The sequence below is a fragment of the Nerophis lumbriciformis genome, linkage group LG14 (genome assembly GCF_033978685.3).
Source record: "Nerophis lumbriciformis linkage group LG14, RoL_Nlum_v2.1, whole genome shotgun sequence".
In the NCBI taxonomy this organism is placed as follows: Eukaryota; Metazoa; Chordata; class Actinopteri; order Syngnathiformes; family Syngnathidae; genus Nerophis; species Nerophis lumbriciformis.
In genome coordinates, this window is record NC_084561.2 from 42,090,091 (window position 1) to 42,116,650 (window position 26,560).

Sequence of the window (26,560 nt, forward strand, 5' to 3'; positions counted from 1 at the left end):
CCTCTCGCAGGAATTAATATTCACCGATTTTCACCCTTACAGCTATAACAAGGGCGTGCCATGATGGTATAACATTTGGCGCCTTCTACAATCTGTATTAATAGCATGCCAGCCCAAAACGTGTTATACAATATACATCTTCTGATTGCACACGTATGTGACAGCAAGGCATACTTGGTCAACAGCCACACAGGTTATACTGACGGTGACCATATAAAACGACTTTAACACTCTTACTAATAATGCGCCACACTTTGAACCAAAACCAAACAAGAATGACAAACACATTTCGGGAGAACATCTGCACCTTAACACAACATAAACACAACAGGACAAATACCCAGAATCCCATGCAGCCCTGACTCTTCCGGGCTACATTATACACCCCTGCTACCACCAAACCCCGCCCCCACCCCAACCCTGCCCCCTCACACATCAACACGTGCGTCGGTTGAGGTGGGCGGGGTTTGGTAGCGGGGGTGTATAATGTATCCCGGAAGAGTTAGGGCTGCATGGGATTCTGGGTATTTGTCCTGTTGTGTTTATGTTGTGTTACGGTGCAGATGTTCTCCCGAAATGTGTTTGTCATTCTTGTTTGGTGTGGGTTCACAGTGTGGCGCATTATTAGTTAGAGTGTTAAAGTTTTTTTTTTTTTATACCGCCACCGTCAGTGTGACCTGTGTGGTTGTTGACCAAGTATGCCTTGCTGTCACCTACGTGAGCAAGCGGAAGCTCCATTCAACATGTGGCTGAACAGGCACGCTGGTTGTAGTGGGCGCTATATGCTGTACCATCACGGCACGCATGACGCTGACAAACGCTGTTCATTTAAAACCTGCGTGCCGCACCAGCTTAAAAACTCCATATTAAGGTGTGGACAGCGTGTCTGAGACCCCTGGATTATACATAGCACAAAGCAAAAAAAAAACTTTGTATGCAGTGTTATTTCATTTAAAATGTCAAAATTTTTTGCGGCTCCCATTGTTTTCTATAATTTGTGAAACTGGTCAAAATGGCTCTTTGACTGGTAAAGGTTGCCGACCCCTGGTCTAGATATTGGCGGAGTAACCGTGTAATACTCTTCCATATCAGTAGGTGGCAGCGGGTAGCTAATTGCTTCGTCGTGATCACAATATGCAGATGACAGCGGGAGGCAGCGTGCAGGTCAAAAGGTATCTAATGCTTAAACCAAAAATAAACAGAGGGTGAGTGCCGCTAAGAAAAGGCATTGAATCTTAGGGATGGCTATGCAGAATGAAACTTGTACACCACTCATAATAATACTACCTTTTAATGCCCATGTCCCGGATGGCGGAGGATGGCGGTCCAATGAAGATGATTCCATTCTGTTTACACGCCTCTGCAAACTCTGTGTTTTCTGACAGAAAGCCATACCCAGGGTGGACTGCCTAAACATTCATATATTTCAAAATAATCATTTAGATTTAGGCACCATCTGCAGTAGTACAAAATAAACTTTACTGGACATCACCAACACAGGAGCTGTATTAAAACAATCACTGTTAAGTTCAGCTACTGTATCTGGCTGGATAACAACATGCTATAGCAGGGGTAGGGAACCTATGGTTCTCAGATCAATCTCAGCTGACATTGCTTAAAACGATAAGTAATGAATAATTCCACTGGTAATCACAGTGTTAAAAATAACGTTCAAAATACAAAACATTCTCATGCACTTAAATCGGTCCATCCGTTTTCTACCACACCTGCTCAAGAAGTCGCATTAATGGTAAGAAGTATTTTACTTATTATTGGTTAGCTTCAGAATAACAATGTTATTAACCCTTGTGCAACGTTCATATTGTTGTTACTCAGCCAAATGAACCCGTTGCATTTTGTGGCTTTTAATGCCTCACAATCAAACACTTTTAGGTTAAATACTGAACAGATGTTTACCTTATCCCAATAAACATTTGTTCAGTATTTGAACATAAAAGTGTTTGATTGTGAGGCATAAAAAGCCACAAAAGGCAACAACAAACGCTGGCTGAGTAACAACAATATGAACGTTGCACGGAAAATTTCTCTGCCAGTTTCTGCATCCCACAGGGATTCTTCTTTTGTGTTTCTGCACCTGCGCTTCCCACACAAGGTTGCAATATTGTTTGTCAACACTGTCTGCTCTCATTTTCTCGCACATTTGACCCTCTTATGTTCTGTGTACCTACACTCTGTCCTCCTCCTGTTTAGGCCTGCTGTGTGTGTGTGTGTGTGTGTGTGTGTGTGTGTGTGTGTGTGTGTGTGTGTGTGTGTGTGTGTGTGTGTGTGGGGGGGGTACACAGAACATCAATTTCCACACTTCTATTAGCCCCGGGTCCAGTGGACCCGGACATCTTATATGCATACTTGCCAACCTTGAGACCTCCGATTTCGGGAGGGGGGTCGGGGGGGGGGGGTTGTGGCTAAAAGGGGAGGAGTATATTTACAGCTAGAATTCACCAAGTCAAGTATTTCATATATATATATATATATATATATATATATATATATATATATATATATATATATATATATATCTCTATCTATCTATCTATCTATCTATATATATATATATATATATATATATATATATATATATATATATATATATATATAAATGATAAATGATAAATGGGTTGTACTTGTATAGCGCTTTTCTACCTTCAAGGTACTCAAAGCGCTTTGACACTACTTCCACATTTACCCATTCACACACACATTCACACACTGATGGAGGGAGCTGCCATGCAAGGCGCTAACCAGCACCCATCAGGAGCAAGGGTGAAGTGTCTTGCTCAGGACACAACGGACATGACGAGGTTGGTACTAGGTGGGGATTGAACCAGGGACCCTCGGGTTGCGCACGGCCACTCTCCCACTGCGCCACGCCGTCCCTAATATATATATATATATATATATATATATATATATATATATATATATATATATATATATAAGAAATACTTGACGTTCAGTGAATTCTAGCTATATATATATATATATATATATATATATATATATATATATATATATATATATATATATATACGTATATATATATATATATACACATATATATATATATATATATATATATGTATATATATATCTATTTTATTATATATATATCTATTTTATTATATATATATATATATATATATATATATATATATATATATATATATATATATATATATATATAAATAAATACTTGAATTTCAGTGTTCATCTATTTACACATATACACACACATAACACTCATCTACTCATTGTTGAGTTAAGGGTTGAATTGTCCATCCTTGTTCTATTCTCTGTCACTATTTTTCTAACCATGCTGAACACCCTCTCTGATGATGCATTCATGTGTGGCACGCACAAAAGTGCTTTCATCAAATGCACTAGATGGCAGTATTGTCCTGTTTAAGAGTGTCACAACATTGCTGTTTACGGCAGACGAACTGCTTTACGGCATACAAAAACGTGACTGCTGTTGTTGTGTGTTGTTGCCGCGCTGGGAGGACGTTAATGAAACTGCCTAACAATAAACCCATGAGGACCTGAGTCCGCCTGAATTTCGGGAGGTTTTCGGGAGAGGCGCTGAATTTCGGGAGTCTCCCGGAAAATCCGGGAGGGTTGGCAAGTATGTATATGTAATAAATGTATGGTGTGTGGTCATTAAATATGTATTCTGATATATGTTCTTCACAGAAAATGAGCCAAAGTCAGTGAGTCTCAGTTTGAAAAATGTATTAATTGTATCATTTTTCTTTTAGTAAAAAATGAAAATGGGTCCTACAGACCCGAACACCACACAAGGGTGACTTACTATACTCTAAAAATGTTGGTCTTAATCATAAATGCACGCATTTAGTTGTATTCAGTGTTAAAAAATATTATATGGCTCTCACTGAAATACATTTTAAAATATTTGGCTTTCATGGCTCTCTCAGCCAAAAAGGTTCCCGACCCCTGTGCTATAGCAATAGCTCTGAAGAGAATATTTCTACTACAGTCCTTGTTCTGGGCCTTGTCAGAAGTGCAGTTAGAGCCTCATAACTTACATGCGAGCCAGACTTTTTGGCAACATCCAAAACCTTTTCCATGCAGAGGTAGCTCTGCTGGGAAGCTGGCGGGCCAATGTGGTAGGCTTCATCTGCCTAGGAAAACCAGACAAAATGGATGGAGCAGCTTAAGAAAACAACTGTACTGTATATTCAATCATGAATGAACTTTCTCACCATGGCAACATGCATGGACTGTCTGTCAGCGTCACTGTACACAGCCACAGAGCGGACACCCATTTTCTTGGCGGTGCGCATCACACGACAAGCGATCTCTCCTCGATTGGCGATGAGGACCTTCTCTATCCGTCCAACCCCTACAACAATATAACAAAGCAGGCTCGTTCGTACACAATGAATGTTTGAGAAAATGACAGTTAAACTGATCTGTAAACTTAAACATGGGGTGTCAATTGTACCGTAGTTTCCATCTCTGCATTTTACATTAGATTTTGAATAAGCTTGTGCAAAAGTTTTCTTACATATCTTTAAATATAGAATACATTTAGGTTTTGGAAATATTTATGTACAGCGAATCTGCCTTTTACGAGAATACTGATGCTTTATTTCTATGACAGAGTGAGAAGGTACTAGGGATGTCCCGATCCAGGTTTTTGCACTTCCGATCCGATACCAATATTGACCGATACCGATACTGACCGATACTGGCCTATCCGAGCATGTATTAAAGTTTAAAGTTATTTAGCCTACTTAGTTGTCAGAATCATGTTGAAAAGGGTTTTAGTACTCTTGATAACAACTAGCCAGCTGAAATAGGGGAGTTTGAATAATACACAATGGTTGGTAACAAGAAACTGACCTGTTTATTCAAGGATAAACACAAAATAGACAAAATTATACATGACAAACAGAAATGGCATCATTGAAACTAGGGCTGGGCGATATGGCCTTTGTTTAATATTGCGATATTTTAAGGCCATATTGCGATACACGATATATATCTCGATATTTTGCCTTAGCCTTGAATGAACACTTGATGCATATAATCACAGCAGTATGATGATTCTATGTGTTTTGATTGATTGATTGAGACTTGTATTAGTAGGTTCCACAGTGAAGTACATATTCCGTACAATTGACCACTAAATTGTAACACCCGAATAAGTTTTTCAACTTGTTTAAGTCGGAGTCCACTTAATTGATTCATGATACAGACATATACTATCAGATATATACTATCATCATAATACAGTCATCACACAAGATAATCACATTGAATTATTTACATTATTTATAATCCAGGGTGTGGAGGGGGGCGCCGGATGTAAGTGTCAAAAAGACAGCCAAAAGAGTTTGATATGAGAATAAATCTAAAGGTAAAATATAGGGTAGAAATGCACCCATTTGCAGGAAATGTAGTCTTAATTTTCAAAATTTTCTTTCAAGGCTTGCATGTCTACATTAAAACATTCTTCTTCATACTGCATTAATATATGCGACTTTTAAACTTTCATGCAGAGAGGGAAATGACAACTAAAAAAAATCACTATTTTTTTCATACGGTGTTGATGTGGAAATGTTTGCCTCGGCATTTTGATGGTGTGGGCGTGTGGCACCGAATGGAGATAAGCGTCTCGTCAGACGTTACAATATTTGAACAATGATGACGAAAACTGTTTTCTCTGTCGTGTCCGTGTGTCGAAAATTGTTATGCGCTTATTTTTTTATTTGATTTTGTGCGTGGCATATAATTGCTATGCGCAGAGGACGCTTAAACAGTGCGCAATTGCGCAGGCGCGCACCTTAGAGGGAACGTTGGTCACACGGCTGCGCTAGCATCACAGCTAACGCTAGCCATGCTGCTACCTCTCTGCTCGGGGCGGGCGTATACGTATATGACGTATGACGTGACAGTATGTGACGTGTGTAAGAAGGTGCGCTTGCTGTCTGTGAGAGGGAGACACCAGAAAGAATGAGAAGAGCCTGTCGTGGAATGCCAGCAGCTAAAAGCAACTGCATGAGAATCCACAGACCTGTGGATGTGTTGAAGGTGTGCTGGAAAATGCGGAACGGAAATTAGGGAGCAGCAGAAAAGTGGAATGTATTATTTAAATCGGTGCGTTGGAAAACACGGACCGGAGTTTTTTTTTAAACTGGATCTGGATCGGCATTTTCCCATGCCTTGCCGATACGCATTTTTTGGCAAATATCGGCGGCCGATCCGATCTAAATATCGGATCGGGACATCCCTAGTCAAAAGTGTACATACACTTGTAAAGAACATCATGTCATGGCTGTCTTGAGTTTCCAATAATTTCTACAACTCTTATTTTTTTTGCGATAGAGTGATTGGAGCACATACTTGTTGGTCACAAAAAACATTCATGAAGTTTGCTTCTTTTATGAATTTATTATGGGTCTACTGAAAATGTGAGCAAATGTGCTGGGTCAAAAGTATACATACAACAATGTTAATATTTACTTACCGTACATGTCCCTTGGCAAGTTTACCTGCAATAAGGCGCTTTTGGTAGCCATCCACAAGCTTCTGCTTGAATTTTTGACCACTCCTCTTGACAAAATTGGTGCAGTTCAGCTAAATTTGTTGGTTTTCTGACATGGACTTGTTTCTTCAGCATTGTCCACACGTTTAAGTCAGGACTTTGGGAAGGCCATTCTAAAACATTCATTCTAGCCTGATTTAGCCATTCTTTTACCACTTTTGACATGTGTTTGGGGTCATTGTCCTGTTGGAACACCCAACTGTGCCCAAGACCCAACCTCCGGGCTGATGATTTTAGGTTGTCCTGAAAAATTTGGAGGTAATCCTCCTTTTTCATTGTCCCATTTACTCTCTGTAAAGCACCAGTTCCATTGGCAGCAAAACAGGCCCAGAGCATAATACTACCACCACCATGCTTGACTGTAGGAATTGTGTTCCTAGGATTAAAGGCCTCACCTTTTCTCCTCCAAACATATTGCTGGGTATTGTGGCTAAACAGCTCAATTTTTGTTTCATCTGACATTACATGGACAAAGATAAGACCTTCTGGAGGAAAGTTATGTGGTCAATGGAACTGGTGCTTTACAGAGAGTGAATGGGACAATGAAAAAGGAGGATTACCTCCAAATTCTTCAGGACAAGCTAAAATCATCAGCCCGGAGGTTGGGTCTTGGGCGCAGTTGGGTGTTCCAACAGGACAATGACCCCAAACACACGTCAAAAGTGGTAAAGGAATGGCTAAATCAGGCTAGAATTAAGGTTTTAGAATGGCCTTCCCAAAGTCCTGACTGAAATGTGTGGACAATGCTGAAAAAACAAGTCCATGTCGGAAAACCAACACATTTAGCTGAACTGCACCAATTTTGTCAAGAGGAGTGGTCAACAATTCAAGCAGAAGCTTGTGGATGGCGACCAAAAGCGCCTTATTGCAGGTAAACTTGCCAAGGGACATGTAAGCAAATATTAACATTGCTGTATGTATACTTTTGACTTGTGCTCACATTTTCAGTAGACCCATAATAAATTCATAAAAGAAGCAAACTTCATGTACCGTATTTTCCGCACTATAAGGCGCACCTAAAAACCACAAATTTTCTCAAAAGCTGACAGTGCGCCTTATAACCCGGTGCGCTTTATATATGGATAAATATTAAGATTCATTTTCATAAAGTTTCGGTCTCGTAACTACGGTAAACAGCCGCCATCTTTTTTCCCGGTAGAACAGGAAGCGCTTCTTCTTCTACGCAAGCAACCGCCAAGGTAAGCACCCGCCCCCATAGAACAGGAAGCGCTTCTTCTTCTACTGTAAGCAACCACCCGCCCGCGTAGAAGAAGGAAAAGCGCGCGGATATTACCGTACATTTCATTTCCTTTGTGTGTTTACATCTGTAAAGACCACAAAATGGCTCCTACTAAACGACAGGTATCCGGTTCATGAAAAGACGCAATCTCTCCATCCGCACACGGATTACTATTTCACAGCAACTGATATTCCTGTGAACCGCACTGTGGATACAACGGGAGCACGTACGGTGAATATTCGCACCACAGGGAATGAGAAGTCATCCTTCACTGTGGTTCTAGCTTGCCATGCTAATGGCCAGAAACTTCCACCCATGGTGATATTCAAAAGGAAGACCTTGCCAAAAGAGACCTTTCCAGCCGGCGTCATCATAAAAGCTAACTCGAAGGGATGGATGAAGAAAAGATGAGCGAGTGGTTAAGGTAAGTTTAAGTTTACGCGAAGAGGCCGGGTGGCTTTTTTCACGCAGCTTCGTCCATGTTGATATACGATTCTATGCGCGCCCACATCACGCTGGTTTTAATATATTATTAAAGTTTGACTGACCTATTTGACTGTTTTTTTGACATTCCTTTAGCGCAGTTAGATGCGGCTTACAACACGGGGCGGCTTATAGGTGGACAAAGTTTTGAAATATGCCGTTCATTGAAGGCGCGGCTTATAACCCAGGGCGCCTTATGGTGCGGAAAATACGGTATGTTTTTTTGTGACCAACAAGTATGTGCTCCAATCACTCTATCACAAAAAAAAATAAGAGTTGTAGAAATGATTGGAAACTCAAGACAGCCATGACATGATGTTCTTTACAAGTGTATGTACACTTTTGACCACGACTGCATTCTCATGGGAGAATTTCCATTTATTTTTTAGTGTTGTTTTCAGTAAAGGCATGTTTAAGTCACAATAATGAGTAATAAGCTCCAAGACCTTCATAGACTTGATTGATTGAGACTTGTATTAGTAGATTGCACAGTACAGTACATATTCCCTACAATTGACCACTAAATGGTAACACCCCAATAAGTTTTTCAACTTGTTTAAGTCGGGGTTCACGTTAATCAATTCATGAATCAATTCATCAATTCAGGCGGATCGGTGCGGCGTCTTCAGTAATGCGGACGCTGTATCGATCCGTTGTGGTGAAGAAGGAGCTGAGCCGGAAGGCAAAGCTCTCAATTTACCGGTCGATCTACGTTCCCATCCTCACCTATGGTCATGAGCTTTGGGTTATGACCGAAAGGACAAGATCACGGGTACAAGCGGCCCAAATGAGTTTCCTCCGCCGGGTGGCGGGGCTCTCCCTTAGAAATAGGGTGAGAAGCTCTGTCATCCGGGGGGAGATCAAAGTAAAGCCGCTGCTCCTCCACATCGAGAGGAGCCAGATGAGGTGGTTCGGGCATCTGGTCAGGATGCCACCCGAACGCCTCCCTAGGGAGGTGTTTAGGGCACGTCCGACCGGTAGGAGGCCGCGGGGAAGACCCAGGACACGTTGGGAAGACTATGTCTCCCGGCTGGCCTGGGAACGCCTCGGGGTCCCACAGGAAGAGCTGGACGAAGTGGCTGGGGAGAGGGAAGTCTGGGCTTCCCTGCTTAGGCTGCTGCCCCCGCGACCCGACCTCGGATAAGCGGAAGAAGATGGATGGATGGAATTCATCAATTCATACCATGAATTGATTAACGTGGACCCCGACTTAAACAAGTAGAAAAACTTATTGGGGTGTTACCATTTAGTGGTCAATTGTAGGGAATATGTACTGTACTGTGCAATCTACTAATAAAAGTCTCAATCAATCAATCAATGATATTACACGGATGGATGGATGGAAGTACATTAACACAACAATACTGCAGAATCTACCTCCACATCCATCCATCCATCCATTTCATACCGCTTGTCCCTTTTGGGGTCGCTGGAGCCTATCTCAGCTGCATGTTTATGTTTATGTCTGCTCTCACCTCCTGAAACAAGTCTCACTCCTCTTTTGGTCCATAATTGATTTCTGGAAGGAGATATTCAGAAAAAAAACACATTTTACAAGTCAGTGAATGAAAGAATGTAGTAGGAAACTACTTATATGGTCATTGACAGCAAGAATAAACACAAACTGTAACCATTAGCATACTTAGCATAGTAGCAACCCCATTTAACCTTGTTCGGCTACACACCAACGCAAACCCCTTACACGTCCAGTAGCATTATTTGATAATATCTTATGACATAAGTTATTATTGTACTCACTGTGTGAATATCCTTAGACTTTGCACAGTTGGGGAACTTAGAATGACAGCAGCCATCACTGCTAGCTTGTGCGGCTAGCTGCTAGCAGACTGACTGACCTACTCCTGGCAGGGAAACCAAAATAATAATTTTCCAAACATTGACGTAAAACGCGGCTACGGTTTTACAGGCGTGCAATAGCTAAACAGACACAAAAAAGTTTGTGCGAACCAAAATAACAATTTCACACTTAAAAACAATAACTATTCGCTGGAAGAATTATTTATGCAATTATTACTTATACAGGCTTCCGTAGTGACGATGACCAATAGGGAAATGTGACGTCAGAGGCGGGATGACGTTGCAATAACAAAACACGACCAGCAGGTGGAAGCATTTCAAACTATTTGTACACCGTCCGTCCATACATTTTGCTACCGCTTGTTCCTCTCGGGGTCGCGGTGGGGTGATGGAGCCGATCTCAGCTGCATTCAGGCGGAAGGCGGGCCACACCCTGGACGAGTCGCCATCTCATTGAAATACTGTAAATCACCAGAGGTCCCCAAACTACAGCCCGCGGGAAGTCCCAAGTAAAATATATATATACATACATATATATATATATATATATATATATATATATATATATATATATATATACACACATATATATATATATATATATATATATATATACATATATTTATATATACATATATATATATATATATATATATATATATATACATATATTTATATATACATATATATATATATATATATATATATATATATATATATATATATATACATATATATATATATATATATTTATATATTTATATATACATATATATATATATATATACACACATATATATATATATATATATATATATATATACATATATTTATATATACATATATATATATATACACATATATATATATATATACACACATATATATATATATATATATATATATATATATATGTATATGTATACATACATATATATATATACATATATATATATATGTACATATATATATATATGTATATATACATATATATATACATGTATGTATTTTTAAATCTGTATATGTTCTACTTCTTGTTACTCTCGTGATCTCCTCGCCACTCAGGCAAATCATGCTTCCATTTTCTACCGCTTGTCCCTTTCGGGGGTCGCAATCATATTGTGTAAAAATGCATTTCCGTGAAATAAATAAAGAAATAAAGAAATATATATATATATAAACATACATATATATAAATATATATATACATATATATACATACATATATATATATATATATATATACTGTCATGTCTGTGATCATGTTTTGTTTAGTTATGTTTTGCTTGGTTTTTGGACACTTTTTAGTTCTTGTCTTCACTCCCTTACTTTGTCACCATAGCAACCATTAGTTTCACCTGGTTCACATCCTCATGTCACGCACCTGTCTCACGTTTTCACATTTTGAGTCACGCACCTGTTTTCACTAATCATGTCACCAGTATTTAAGCTTTTCATTTTCTGTTGGTCGGCCTGGCGACATCACATTCATGCTCTGCACTCTTGACACGCTGCTTACTCTGTCCAGGTCATAGTTCATGCTGCTCTTTTCTTGCCACGTAAGTTTTTTGTTTATTCAAGCCACTGTTTTTTTGTACCTCCGCTGTGAGCGCCTTTTGTTTGTTCCTTTTTTTCCATAGTTCTGCCTTTGTGCGAGTTTTGTTTTATTAGCCAAGTTTGTTCCCCGCTTTGTGCGCGCCTTTTGTTTTTACTACTTATAAACTATTATTAAATCATGTATTTAACTTCACGCCATGTCCGGTCCAAATCATTTGCACCATGGGAAAACAAACCACGCCAAAGTCCAAGTCTTGACATATTCATATATATATATATATATATATATATATATATATCCATCCATCCATTTCCTACCGCTTATTCCCTTTGGGATCGCGGGGGGCGCTGGAGCCTATCTCAGCTACAATCGGGCGGAAGGCGGTGTACACCCTGGACAAGTCGCCACCTCATCGCAGGGCCAACACAGATAGACAGACAACATTCACACTCACATTCACACACTAGGGCCAATTTAGTGTTGCCAATCAACCTATCCCCAGGTGCATGTCTTTGGAGGTGGGAGGAAGCCGGAGTACCCGGAGGGAACCCACGCAGTCACGGGGAGAACATGCAAACTCCACACAGAAAGATCCCGAGCCCGGGATTGAACCCAGAACTACTCAGGACCTTCGTATTGTGAGGCAGATGCACTAACCCCGTGCTGTTTTATATTCTAGTTTCTTCAAAATAGCCACCCTTTGCGCTGATTACTGCTTTGCACACTCTAGGCATTCTCTTGATGAGCTTCAAGAGGTAGTCACCTGAAAGGGTTTTCACTTCACAGGTGTCATAGTTTTGATGCCTTCAGTGACAATCTACAATGTAAATAGTCATGAAAATAAGGAAAATGCATTGAAATGAGAATGTGTGTCCAAACTTTTGGCCTGTACTGTACATACACACACACACATATATACATATGTATATATATATATATATATATATATATATATATATATATATATATATATATATATATATATATACATTTTTATTTAGTCGTGGTCAAAAGTTTAGATACAAAGATGTCGCAGAGTTCAACGACAATGCAAAAGACCGTGTAAAGAAATGGGAAACTGTCATGTAACCACATGCTTCAAAGACACGAAAAGAAGAATAACTTTTTTTATTTTAAATGATTTGAAATACATCAAACAACAGCTTATCCTTCAACCTGAGTACTAATGGTAAAATGCATGTAACTGACATGACCTCCTTCAGAGGCTGTCATAGCCATGTCTGTCTCTAACCAATAAGAAGGTCAGAGCAGAGATCAGCAAGAGTCCAATCACAACGGCCCCAAGGACAATGGGAAGGACCCTTTTGTTCAAATCTGCCAAACACTCCACATCTGCAAAAACAATGGATTGAAATTGTATGTGGCAATGTGGCAAAACAGCAAAGTCATTCACCTTCTCCATAACGTCCGCCAGGTACGCTGAAGGCTTGCACTTGCAGAGGCACCAGCCTGAGGCTCATTTCTGAAGAAGTGTGGAGCACATTTGCTGATTTGCACCCGAAGCTTTGACCAAAGGATGCAGCAAACAGCCTGTCATGTTCCACCAATCCAGAATAAGTCTTATCTGGAGGAGGTCACGGTGACAAATTGCAACGTCCGCCAACAGTCTCAGAGACTGAAGTTATGATTCGTGGGTTTTTTTTGTGTGTGGTCTTACTAGTACATCCTAAGCAGAGAGGCCGAGGAGACACAGACGCAGTCAGCTTGGTGACGTAGAAAATATTTTTCTCCTGGGAAAATAAGAGCACAGAACAAGGGTTATTCAACAAGCCGTCCCAAGAATGACACGATACCGGCTCCCCCGAGTTCAGTTCAAAACTTGGAAGACAAACATTTTTGCAGCAAATTCCTAAAATGACTAGAGTGCTCCTGTTGCACAGAGAAACTTGGAGCAATGTAAACACATCCTTGCACTGACATTTGGGACCTGCTGTCGTGTTTTGGGAATTTGCATAAAATTAGAAAACTCAAACCATGCCTTCATGGCATCAATCCATCCATCCATTTTCTACCGCTTGTCCCTCTCGGGGTTGCTGAAATGCTCTAAAACTTGCTGGTAGACGGCTGCGTTGACCCTGGATCTCAGGAAACAGAGTGGACCGACACCAGCAGATGACATGGCACCCCAAACCATCACTGATGGTGGAAACTTTACACTAGACTTGAGGCAACGTGGATCCTGTGCCTCTCCTGTCTTCCTCCAGACTCTGGGACCTCGATTTCCAAAGGAAATGCAAAATTTGCTTTCGTCAGAAAACATGACTTTGGACCACTCAGCAGCAGTCCAGCTGGTGTCGGTCCACTCTGTTTCCTGAGATCCAGGGTCAACGCAGCCGTCTACCAGCAAGTTTTAGAGCACTTCATGCTTCCTGCTGCTGACCTGCTCTATGGAGATGGAGATTTCAAGTTCCAACAGGACTCGGCGCCTGCACACAGCACAAAATCTACCCGTGCCTGGTTTACGGACCATGGTATTTCTGTTCTAAATTGGCCCGCCAACTCCCCTGACCTTAGCCCCATAGAAAATCTGTGGGGTATTGTGAAAAGGAAGATGCAGAATGCCAGACCCAAAAACGCAGAAGAGTTGAAGGCCACTATCAGAGCAACCTGGGCTCTCATAACACCTGAGCAGTGCCAGAAACTCATCGACTCCATGCCACGCCGCATTAACGCAGTAATTGAGGCAAAAGGAGCTCCAACCAAGTATTGAGTATTGTACATGCTCATATTTTTCATTTTCATACTTTTCAGTTGGCCAACATTTCTAAAAATCCCTTTTTTGTATTAGCCTTAAGTAATATTCTAATTTTGTGACATACGGAATTTTGGATTTTCATTTGTTGCCACTTCAAATCATCAAAATTAAATGAAATAAACATTTGAATGCATCAGTCTGTGTGCAATGAATAAATATAATGTACAAGTTACACCTTTTGAATGCAATTACTGAAATAAATCAAGTTTTTCAAAATATTCTAATTTACTGGCTTTTACCTGTATATATACATAAGAAATACTTGACTTTCAGAGAATTCTAGCTGTATATATATATATATATATATATAAGAGAAATATTTGAATTTCAGTGTTCATTTATTTACACATATACACACACACAACACTCATCTACTCATTGTTGAGTTAAGGGTTGAATTGTCCATCCTTGTTCTATTCTCTGTCACTATTTTTCCAACCATGCTGAACACCCTCTCTGATGATGCATTCTGCTTCGTCTCCTTGTTGTGTGCGCAGTTGTGCACTGCACTCTCTAAAAGCCGTAGATGTTAATGTCACATATGCATGTACAGTAGATGGCAGCATTGCCCTGTTTAAGAGTGTCACAACAATGCTGTTTACGGCAGACGAACTGCTTTACGGTAGACGAAAACGTGACTGCTGTTGTTGTGTGTTGTTGCCGCGCTGGGAGGACGTTAATGAAACTGCCTAACAATAAACCCACATAAGAAACCAAGAACTCGCCCTCGATCATTCTACAGTTATAACGTCATTGGGCAGGCACGCTGTTTATATTGTGGGAAAGCGGACGTGAAAACAGGCTGTCGACACGTCACTCAGGTCCGCCTGAATTTCGGGAGATTTTCGTTAGAAAATTTGTCCCGGGAGGTTTTCGGGAGAAGCACTGAATTTCGGGAGGGTTGGCAAGTATGCATATTTGGTACCATACCGCCTCTGAAAAGTACCGGTCCGCCACACCCTAAGATTTTTTTGTAAAAATAAAGCCAATAATGCAATTTTTCTGGTCCCCTTTATTTAGAAAAGTACCGAAAAGTATCGAAATAATATTGGTACACTATTGGAACACTAGTCACTAAAATATCATGCAAAAGCGCAGATTCCTACCATTAAAATACTTTGTATAGTTCAAGACTTACGGTCATTAGAAACACATCATAATGGCAGCTACAGTTCCCATCTTAAAGATCTAAAACAAATTATTTGGGTATGTCTGGCGGGCCAGATTGAAAAGCTTAACGGGCCGCATGTGGCCCCCGGGCCTTAATTTGCCCAGGTCTGCTCTAACCACTCGGCCACTTGGTATGTTTGATGTCTAACCTTTTTGAAGTGAAACTGCAGGCTGGCGGCATCATTGCGTAGTGTGAGAGAGAGGACGGCAGTTTCCTTGTGACAGTAACCACTGGACAGGACCTCGGAAGGGTCCAAGTTGTAGTACCATCTCTTCTGAATACACACAAAAGAGAATGAGATCTATTAGGATCTACAAACAAATCATTTGAGATCCATTCATCCGTCCGACGGTGTCTTCGGGTGGAGTACACCAATCACACAAGCACTATTAACATGATGAAGTGCAAAAAGTGAACTAATACAAACCCCGTTTCCATATGAGTTGGGAAATTGTGTTAGATGTAAATATAAACGGAATACAATGATTTGCAAATCCTTTTCAACCCATATTCAGTTGAATATGCTACAAAGACAACATATTTGATGTTCAAACTCATAAACTTTATTTTTTTTTTTGCAAATAATCATTAACTTTAGAATTTGATGCCAGCAACACGTGACAAAGAAGTTGGGAAAGGTGGCAATAAATACTGATAAAGTTGAGGAATGCTCATCAAACACTTATTTGGTTGGTGGAGAAGGCCTGGCTCTCAGTCTCCGCTCTAATTCATCCCAAAGGTGTTCTATCAGGTTCAGGTCAGGACTCTGTGCAGGCCAGTCAAGTTCATCCACACCAGACTCTGTCATCCATGTCTTTATGGACCTTGCTTTGTGCACTGGTGCACAGTCGTGTTGGAAGAGGAAGGGGCCCGCTCCAAACTGTTCCCACAAGGTTGGGAGCATGGAATTGTACCCTGGAGCATTCAAAGTTCCTTTCACTGGAACTAAGGGGCCAAGCCCAATTCCTGAAAAACAACCCCACACCATAATTCCTCCTCCACCAAATTTCCCACTCGGCACAATGCAGTCCAAAATGTAGTGTTCTCCTGGCAACCTCCAAACCTAGACTGGTCCATCAGATTGCCAGAAGTGTGATTCATCAGTCCAGAGAAGGCGTCTCCACTGCTCTAGAGTCCAGTGGCGACGTGCTTTACACCACTGCATCTGATGCTTTGCATTGGACTTGGTGATGTGTGGCTTAGATACAGCTGCTCGGCCATGGAAACCCATTGCATGAAGCTCTCTGCGTACTGTACGTGGGCTAATTGGAAGGTCGCATGACGTTTGGAGCTCTGTAGCAACTGACTGTGCAGAAAGTCTTTGCACTATGCTGACCTCTCTGTCAGTTTACGTGGCCTACCACTCGGTGGCTGAGTTGCTGTTGTTCCTAAACTCTTCTATTTTCTTATAATAAAGCCGACAGTTGACTTTGGAATATTTAGGAGCGAGGAAATTTCACGACTGGATTTGTTGCACAGGTGGCATCCTATGACAGTTCCACGCTGGAAATCACTGAGAGCGGCCCATTCTTTCACAAATGTTTGTAGAAACAGTCTCCATGCCTAAGTGCTTGATTTGATACACCGGGCCAAGTGATTAGGACACCTGATTCTCATCATTTGGATGGGGTGGCCAAATACTTTTGGCAATATAGTGCATGTGTGAATGCTTGGGCATCAATCGTTGACTAACATCTTGGAAAAAGAACCTCTTCGTCGGACAGTGTTGAAAGACCCCTAGAAGATTGACACAAACACAATCAGGTTACATTCACAGTGTGTCACCTTCTTTAAGGTGACGATGTACTGCGCTCCAAGGGTGGCTTTCACGCAGAGTTCCCCCCCAGGTTTAGCCAGTGTGTATGTTCCTGCACACAACAACAAAAACTTGAGCATAAAAAGTGATTTGTCCTAAATATGAATACTGCAATGCTTATATTGTAACTTTGTGCCTGTGTGTACCTATCTGAGGGAGGACCTGAGAGGGCTGGAGGACTGGTCTGTCTGATCCGTCCTCCAAGTTTGGAACTGCAAACACGGATTCTTCGCTTCCTCGTAGGTGCATACCTACATATGGAAGAAATCAAACAAATCAACAATCATTAATGCATCAAGTAAAGTAATGTTAACATGAGACCTTGCACATGAAATATTTTAAAATGAGAAGTGTGTTAGGGACAGTGCAAACAGCTCATTCACACACACACACACACACACACACACACACACACACACACACACACACACACACACACACACATTTGTGTATTTTTTACCTTCTGGAGACCTCCGAAAAATGCCTACCTCGCTCGTTGTGAAAAATTTGTCGGAATTTCACAAGAAACAGGTCACAATTTCACAAGAAAAACTTAGAATGTTGGCAGCATTATAAGAAAAGTCGTAATTTTACTCAACGCAAGACAAAATTTTACAAGAAAAACTGAACATGTGTGCAATGTTATGACAAAAGTTGGAATTTTACTCGACAACAGTCGCAATTTAACAAGAAAAGCTTACAATTTTGGCAATTTTATGAAAAGAGTCGTAATTTTACTCGACAAAAGTCACAATTTTATAAGAAAACTTTAAAATGTCATAATTTTACTCAAAAAATGTCACTAGTTTACAAGAACAACTAAAACAAAATGGCAATATTGTGATAAAAGTCAGAATTTTACATGACAAAAGTCCCCATTTTGCATTAAAAAGTAATAATTTAAAGTTAAAGTTAAAGTTAAAGTACCAATGATTGTCACACACACACTAGGTGTGGCGAGATTATTCTCTGCATTTGACCCATCACCCTTGATCACCCCCTGGGAGGTGAGGGGAGCAGTGGGCAGCAGCGGTGGCCGCGCCCGGGAATCATTTTGGTGATTTAACCAACCCTTGATGCTGAGTGCCAAGCAGGGAGGTAATGGGTCCCATTTTTATAGTCTTTGGTATGACTCGGCCGGGGTTTGAACTCACAACCTACCGATCTCAGGGCGGACACTCTAACCACTAGGCCACTGAGTAGGTAACATGAGAAAGTAATAATTTTACAAAAAAAATATTGCAATATTACAGAAACAGAAAGAAAATGGGAAATTTTTCCCAATTTTATCAGAAAAAAGTCGACACATTGTGAGAAAAAAACTGCTTTTAGTTCATTTATTTATTTATTTTGTTCGTAATTGGTTTTAATCTTCAAGTCATTACAGTATGTCTCTAGATAAAAAAAATTTATTTGTATTATTATTTTTGGCCAAAAGGGGCGCATTTCAATTTCTTACACACACTTGTTATTTCATATGTTGACCAGAGAGGAGCACTTTTAAAACCGACACACAGTCAATTTGAAAAATCTCTCCCTTTTTTTTTTTTGGATAGAGTTCACCACCAGGGGTGCAAATGAGACATTCTCTATTAGATGCAATGGTTTTCCGTATTGGGACCATGATTTATGTCATCACTTGTTCACACCTCCTCATATGGAAGCTACTTTTCCTTGTTGATGCCTCAAGAAGGGTAGAAATACAAGAACACACACTCATACACAACACACACACACACACACACACACACACTCTTGTATTTCTTAACTTCTGAAGACCTCCGAAAAATGCCTACCTCGCTCGTTGTGAAAAATGAGTTGGAATTTCACAAGAAACAGGTCACAATTTCACAAGAAAAACTTAGAATGTTGGCAGCGTTATAAGAAAAGTCGTAATTTTACTCAACGCAAGCCAAAATTTTACAAGAAAAACTGAACATTTATGCAATGTTATGAGAAAAGTTGGAATTTTACTCAACAGTCGCAATTTAACAAGAAAAGCTTACAATTTTGGCAATTTCATGAAAAGAGTCGTAATTTTACTCGACAAAAGTCACAATTTTATGAGAAAACTTTAAAATTTTGGCAATATTATGACACAAGTCATAATTTTACTCAAAAAATGTCACTATTTTACAAGAACAGCTAAAAAATGGCAATATTGTGATAAAAGTCAGATTTTTACATGACAAAAGTCACCATTTTGCATTAAAAAGTCAGAATTAGTATGAGAGAGTAATAATTTTACAAAAAAAAAATATTGCAATATTACAGAAACAGAAAGAAAATGAGAAATTGTTCCCAGTTTTATCAGAAAAAGGCGACACATTGTGACAAAAAAACTGCTTTTAGTTCATGTATTTATTTATTTTGTTCGTAATTGGTTTTTAATCTTCATTGTTTACTTCAAGTCATTACAGTACGGTATGTCTCTAGATACATTTTTTTTATTTGTATTATTATTTTTGGCCAAAAGGGGCGCATTTCAATTTCTTACACACACTTGTTATTTCATATGTTGACCAGAGAGGAGCACTTTTAAAACCGACACACAGTCAATTTGAAAAATCCCTCCCTTTTTTTTGGATAGACTTCCCCACCAGGGGTGCAAATGAGACATTCTCTATTAGATGCAATGGTTACCATGATTTATGTCATCACTTGTTCACACCTCCTCATATGGAAGGTACTTTTCCTTGTTGTTGTCTCAAGAAGGGTAGAAATACAAGAACACACACTCTTACACAACACACACACACACACACACTCTCTCTTGTATTTCTTACCTTCTGGAGACCTCCAAAAAATGCCGACCTCACTCGTGAAAAATTAGTTGGAATTTCACAAGAAAAATGTCACAGTTTCACAAGAAAAACTTACATTATAAGAAAAGTCATAATTTTACTCAACGCAAGCCAGAATTTTACAAGAAAAACTGAACATTTGTGCAATGTTATGACAAAAGTTGGAATTGTACTCGATAATAGTCGCAATTCTCCAAGAAAAGCTAACAATTTTGTCAATTTTATGAAAAGAGTCGTAATTGTACTCGACGAAAGTCACAATTTTATAAGAAAACTTTAAAATTTTGGCAATATTATAATAATCTGAATTTTACTTGGCAAAATTATGACAAAAGTCATCATTTTACTCAAAAAATTTCACTATTTTACAAGAACAACTAAAACAATTGGCAATATTGCGATAAAAGTCAAAATTTTACATGACAAATGTCACCATTTTGCATTAAAAAGTACTCATTTGAAATGATTATGAGACATTCTCTATTAGATGCAATGGTTTTCCGTATTGTCACCATGATTTATGTCATCACTTGTTCACACCTCCTCATATGGACGGTACTTTTCCTTGTAGATGTCTCAAGAATGGCTGACATACAAGAACACACACACACACACACACACACACACACACACACATTCTTGTATTTCTTACCTTATTGAGACCTCCGAAAAACACCTATCTTGATATATAAAGATTTGTATTTACAACATAAATTATTATTAACTAATTAATTTATTTTTTATTTATTATTAATAATATATACATCCTATGCAAATATAAAAAAGCTTGTTGTGAAAAATGAGTTGGAATTTCACAAGAAAACGGTCACAATTTCACAAGAAAATCTAAAGGTCTTTCTTTTACTCAATGCAAGTCAAATGTTTTACGAGAAAAACTGAACATTTGTGCAATATTACAATAAAAGTTAGAATTTTACTCACTAACAGTCGCAATTTTACAAGAAAAGCTTAACATTTTGGCAATTTTATGAAAAGAGACATAATTTTACTCGACAAAAGTCACAATTTTAGGAGAAAACTTTAAAATTTTGCCAATATTATAATAATAATCTGAATTTTTACTTGGCAAAATTATGACAAAAGTCATAATTTTATGAGAAAACTTTAAAATTTTGCCAATATTATAATAATAATCTGAATTTTTACTTGGCAAAATTATGACAAAAGTCATAATTTTACTCAAAAAATTTCACTATTTTACAAGAACAAAAAAAAAATTGGCAATATTGTGATAAAACATTTAAAGAAAAAAGTTTAAGAAAAATTATTTTAAAAATTCAGTGTAATTGGTTTTTAATCTTTATTATTTACATATTTTAAGTTATTACAGTATGTCGCTATATATATATATATTTATTTTATGTTTTTTTTAATTCATTATGGCCAAAGGGGGCGCATTTCAATTTCGCACACACACTTGTTATTACATATGTTGGCCAGAGGGGGAGCACTTCAAATTCTTACACACACTTGTTATTTCATATGTTGACCAGAGGGGGAGCACTTTTAAAACCGACACTTAGTCAATTAGGAAAATCCCTCCTTTTTAGGACCACCCTCATTTTGATAGATTTCACCACCAGGGGTGCAAATGAGATCTCTATTTTTTGTTATTTGTAATGAGTCACGGACCACAGATGGCCCCTGTGCCGCACTTTGGACAACCCAGCTGCAGCAGCTAACTGTTAATGGCCACTATAGTCTTAGTACCGTAGTGTATTTATGACCACAAATGGGACGCGAGTTGTTTTACGTCAGCAACAGAAGTGGTAAAATCAGTTGTTCACCTGGCGGGTTTTTTCGGGGATGAACAGGGAAGTCCTTCTTTAGCTGCCGTCTTGTTTTATCATATATTGCTGCCTTTGCACCTGTCAATGTTTACTTTTGTATGCACATTAAATCAAGAAAAAATCCTGACTTTGGAACAATGTTCACGGACTCTAGTATTTGGCTCTCTATTACAGTGTTTTTCAAGTGAGATACAGTCTGGTGTGCCGTGAGAGATTATCTAATTTCACCTATTTGGGGTAAAAAAAAAATTTTTTGCAAACCAGTAATTATAGTCTGCAAATGATGTGTTGTTGTTGAGTGTCGGTGCTGTCTAGAGCTTGGCAGAGTAATCGTGTAATACTCTTCCATATCAGTAGGTGGCGGCCGGTAGCCAATTGCTTTGTACATGTCGGATACAGCGGGAGGCAGTGTGCAGGTAAAAATGTATTTAATGCTTAAACAAAAAATAAACAAAAGGTGAGTGCCCCTAAGAAAAGGCATTGAAGCTTAGGGAAGGCTACGCAGAACAAAACTAAAACTGAACTGGCTACAAAGTAAACAAAAACAGAATGCTGGACGACAGCAAAGACTTACTGTGGAGCAATGATGGCAATCGACAATGTCCTCACGAAGAAGCATAAAAACAAAGTAGATGCAGGAAATATCGCTCAAAGGAAGACATAAAACTGCCACAGGAAAATACCAAAAAAAGAGAAAAAGCCATTAAAATAGGAGCGCAGGACAAGAACTAAAACACTACACACAGGAAAACAGCAAAAAACTCCAAATAAGTCAGGGCGTGATGTGACAGGTGGTGACAGTACACCTACTTTGAGACAAGAGCTATAGTGATGCATGCTTGGTTATTGTTTAAAGTCATACCCAACAATTGCGACAACGACTTTTTACTGTCAACTGAGTTTCGTTTTTTTTTTAATGATTTCTGCTGGCGGTGTGCCTCCGCATTTTTTCAACGCAAAAAATGTGACTCGGCTCAAAAAAGGTTGAAAAACACTGCACTATTAGATGCAATGGTTTTCCGTATTGGGACCATGATTTATGTCATCACTTGTTCACACCTCCTCATATGGAAGCCACTTTTCCTTGTTGATGTCTCAAGAAGGGTAGTCAGTGACGTGCGGTCACTAGAGGCAGGTGAGGGTGTTATATGTTTTTCTTATTGCTGAGCAATCATAAAACTGTTGCAAAGACGCACTGTGTGAGGCTCGCGTAACCCCGCCTCCTGGTGCCGGTTAATGCACCTCCGCCGCAGACTGCTCCGACGGGAACGCCACACCAACCAAAGCCCACACCCAAACCCTCCACGTGCAAGACCGAATCCACCCAAAAAAAAGTCACTTAACAAGAAGCCAAAAAGTGCAAAAACAACATTGCTCGCGCCGGAGGAGCCGTGAACGACTGCAGGGACACAACATTAGGTACACCTGCAGACTGCAGCACGGATTTCATATTTCATTCATTCACAACTCCTCCAACACGAACACCACTGTTCCCGCACTTATAAGTAAAGGTAAGACCATAATAACGTTTTTTTTTTATTTTTATTAAATGTGCTTTTTTGTGTGCTACAGTTTGTATGTGTAAAGTTAAAGTTAAGTTAAAGTACCAATGACGCTGCAGGGACACAACATTAGGTACACCTGCAGACTGCAGCACGGATTTCATATTTCATTCATTCGCAACTCCTCCAACATGAACACCACTGTTCCCGCACTTATAAGTAAAGGTAAGACCATAATAACGTTTTTTTTATTAAATGTGCTTTTTTGTGTGCTACAGTTTGTATGTGTAAAGTTAAAGTTAAGTTAAAGTACCAATGACGCTGCAGGGACACAACATTAGGTACACCTGCAGACTGCAGCACGGATTTCATATTTCATTCATTCGCAACTCCTCCAACACGAACACCACTGTTCCCGCACTTATAAGTAAAGGTAAGACCATAATAACGTTTTTTTTATTAAATGTGCTTTTTTGTGTGCTACAGTTTGTATGTGTAAAGTTAAAGTTAAGTTAAAGTACCAATGACGCTGCAGGGACACAACATTAGGTACACCTGCAGACTGCAGCACGGATTTCATATTTCATTCATTCGCAACTCCTCCAACACGAACATCACTGTTCCCGCACTTATAAGTAAAGGTAAGACCATAATAACGTTTTTTTTTTTAATTAAATGTGCTTTTTTGTGTGCTACAGTTTGTATGTGTAAAGTTAAAGTTAAGTTAAAGTAGCAATGATTGTCACACACACACTAGGTGTGGTGAAATTTGTCCTCTGCATTTGACCCATCCCCTTAATCACCCCCTGGGATGTGAGGGGAGCAGTGGGCAGCAGCGGCACCGCGCCCGGGAATAATTGTTGGTGATTTAACCCCCAATTCCAAGCCTTGATGCTGAGTGCCAAGCAGGGAAGAATGCTGGTATGAGCTTTTAAACATAACCCGTTAACTGCTGCCAATCAAATGGTGAATAAGATACTCTTTAGGGTTCATATGTTTGTAAATCTGACTGTGATGAAGTCAGTGCCTCACCAGCCATCAACCTCACCGCACGTCACTGCTAGAAATACAAGAAAACACACACACACACACACACACATACATACATGCACATACACACTTCAGGGAAACAATAACTTTCTGAAGAAAAACATTATTTTAATACATACTGTAAATAATTAGTCATGTGCTCCTCCCATCATCGGTGATACTTTTTTTAAGTATGTGCTGATAAACATTTGAGTATACCATAGTTAGTTTCAGTTTTGGGACAGGAAGTTCAAGCTGATGACAACTACCAAAGAATGTATTCAGAAAGCAACAACTGCAAACATACCTGGAATTATAGCAGCCAGGAAAAGCACAGACCATCCACCTCTGTCACCTCCTGGCATGATGACAACGCTTGCAAATCTCAATGGAAATGAACTCCAGTGCAGATTCTGCCGGTCAATGTGAGACTCTTTTGACAAGTCTTTTGCAGAGGAAGTGAACTATCAGATGAGGTCCAACTGCCACCGCTTCCTGCTGGGTTTTCACACCTCAAACCATTTTTTTTTTTTTAAACTGGCGGTCCTTTTCAGGGCCTGAAGAGTTGCAATGTAGTTAGAATAAACCCACAATACTTCTTACAGGAATAACCTGGCCATAATGAGACTTTTTTTAACTATAGTAAACCCTTGTTTATCACTTATAATTGGTTTGGGGCCAACACATTTACTTTACCGTATTTTCCGCACTATTAGCCGCACCTAAAAACCACAAATTTACTCAAAAGCTGACAGTGCGGCTTTTAACCCGGTGCGCTTTATATATGGATTAATATTACGATTCATTTTCATAAAGTTTCGATCTCGCAACTACGGTAAACAGCCGCCATCTTTTTTCCCGGTAGAACAGGAAGCGCTTCTTCTTCTACGCAAGCAACCGCCAAGGTAAGCACCCGCCCCCATAGAACAGGAAGCGCTTCTTCTTCTACTGTAAGCAACCACCCGCCCGCGTAGAAGAAGAAAAAGCGCGCGGATATTACCGTACGTTTCATTTCCTGTTTACATCTGTAAAGACCACAAAATGGCTCCTACTAAGCGACAAGGATCCGGTTCATGAAAAGACGCAATCTCTCCATCCGCACACGGATTACTATTTCACAGCAACTGATATTCCTGTGAACCGCACTGTGGATACAACGGGAGCACGTACGGTGAATATTCGCACCACAGGGAATGAGAAGTCATCCTTCACTGTGGTTCTAGCTTGCCATGCTAATGGCCAGAAACTTCCACCCATGGTGATATTCAAAAGGAAGACCTTGCCAAAAGAGACCTTTCCAGCCGGCGTCATCATAAAAGCTAACTCGAAGGGATGGATGAAGAAAAGATGAGCGAGTGGTTAAGGTAAGTTTAAGTTTACGCGAAGAGGCCGGGTGGCTTTTTTCACGCAGCTCCGTCCATGTTGATATACGACTCCATGCGCGCCCACATCACGCTGGTTTTTAATATATTATTAAAGTTTGACTGACCTATCTGACTGTTTTTTTGACATTCCTTTAGCGCAGTTAGATGCGGCTTATAACACGGGGCGGCTTATAGGTGGACAAAGTTTTGAAATATGCCGTTCATTGAAGGCGCGGCTTTTAACCCAGGGCGCCTTATGGTGCGGAAAATACGGTATATGGATTTATAGACATTTATGTTTGTGGGAAAATGTAATAATATTTTTCAGAGTATAAGTCGCTCCGGCCGAAAATGCATAATAAAGAAGGAAAAAAGCATATATAAGTCGCACTGGAGTATAAGACGCATTTTTTGGTGGAAATGTATTTGATAAAAGCCAACACCAAGAATAGACATTTGAAAGGCAATTTAAAATACCGTATTTTCCGCACCATAAGGCGCCCTGGGTTATAAGCCGCGCCTTCAATGAACGGCATATTTCAAAACTTTGTCCACCTATAAGCCGCCCCGTGTTATAAGCCGCATCTAACTGCGCTAAAGGA

General features: G+C 39.6%; 2 protein-coding genes across 3 annotated transcripts in view; both read right to left on the reverse strand.

The window, feature by feature from the left end:
* mccc1 (methylcrotonyl-CoA carboxylase subunit) overlaps positions 1-10,338 on the reverse strand; it is a 31,982-nt gene extending 21,644 nt beyond the window's left edge. Inside the window, exons 1-5 of one of the 2 annotated variants that reach the window (XM_061976336.2) lie at positions 10,068-10,338; positions 9,785-9,828; positions 4,239-4,378; positions 4,062-4,157; positions 1,288-1,409 (exon numbers count right to left, since the gene is read on the reverse strand). In XM_061976336.2, coding sequence (XP_061832320.2) covers positions 1,288-1,409; positions 4,062-4,157; positions 4,239-4,378; positions 9,785-9,828; positions 10,068-10,123 — 458 coding nt within the window. In that variant the 5' untranslated portion in view covers positions 10,124-10,338. Of the gene's footprint in view, positions 1-1,287; positions 1,410-4,061; positions 4,158-4,238; positions 4,379-9,717; positions 9,738-9,784; positions 9,829-10,067 lie in introns of those variants that run through there. The other variant, XM_061976338.2, reaches the window with a different exon arrangement.
* A 2,522-nt stretch (positions 10,339-12,860) lies between these two features.
* On the reverse strand, positions 12,861-25,120 carry lamp3 (lysosomal associated membrane protein 3). The gene is made up of 7 exons (XM_061976335.2): positions 24,902-25,120; positions 17,595-17,699; positions 17,418-17,500; positions 15,781-15,906; positions 13,364-13,436; positions 13,100-13,270; positions 12,861-13,038 (listed from the first exon to the last, which is right to left on the reverse strand). Exons 1-7 carry the CDS (start codon positions 24,957-24,959, stop codon positions 12,905-12,907), a joined length of 750 nt encoding a protein of 249 aa, XP_061832319.2. The 5' UTR covers positions 24,960-25,120; the 3' UTR covers positions 12,861-12,904.
* Between the last annotated feature and the right edge of the window lie 1,440 nt (positions 25,121-26,560).

Excerpts from the sequence above, each read along its gene's own strand:
- lamp3 (XM_061976335.2), bottom strand. The coding sequence starts at position 24,959 with ATGCCAGGAGGTGACAGAGGTGGATGGTCTGTGCTTTTCCTGGCTGCT. Across the intron at positions 17,700-24,901 it reads CCTGGCTGCTATAATTCCAG|GTATGCACCTACGAGGAAGC; the intron begins GTATGTTTGCAG and ends TTCCATATGTAG. Across the intron at positions 13,437-15,780 it reads TGCAGTTTCACTTCAAAAAG|GAGAAAAATATTTTCTACGT; the intron begins GTTAGACATCAA and ends TTATTTTCCCAG.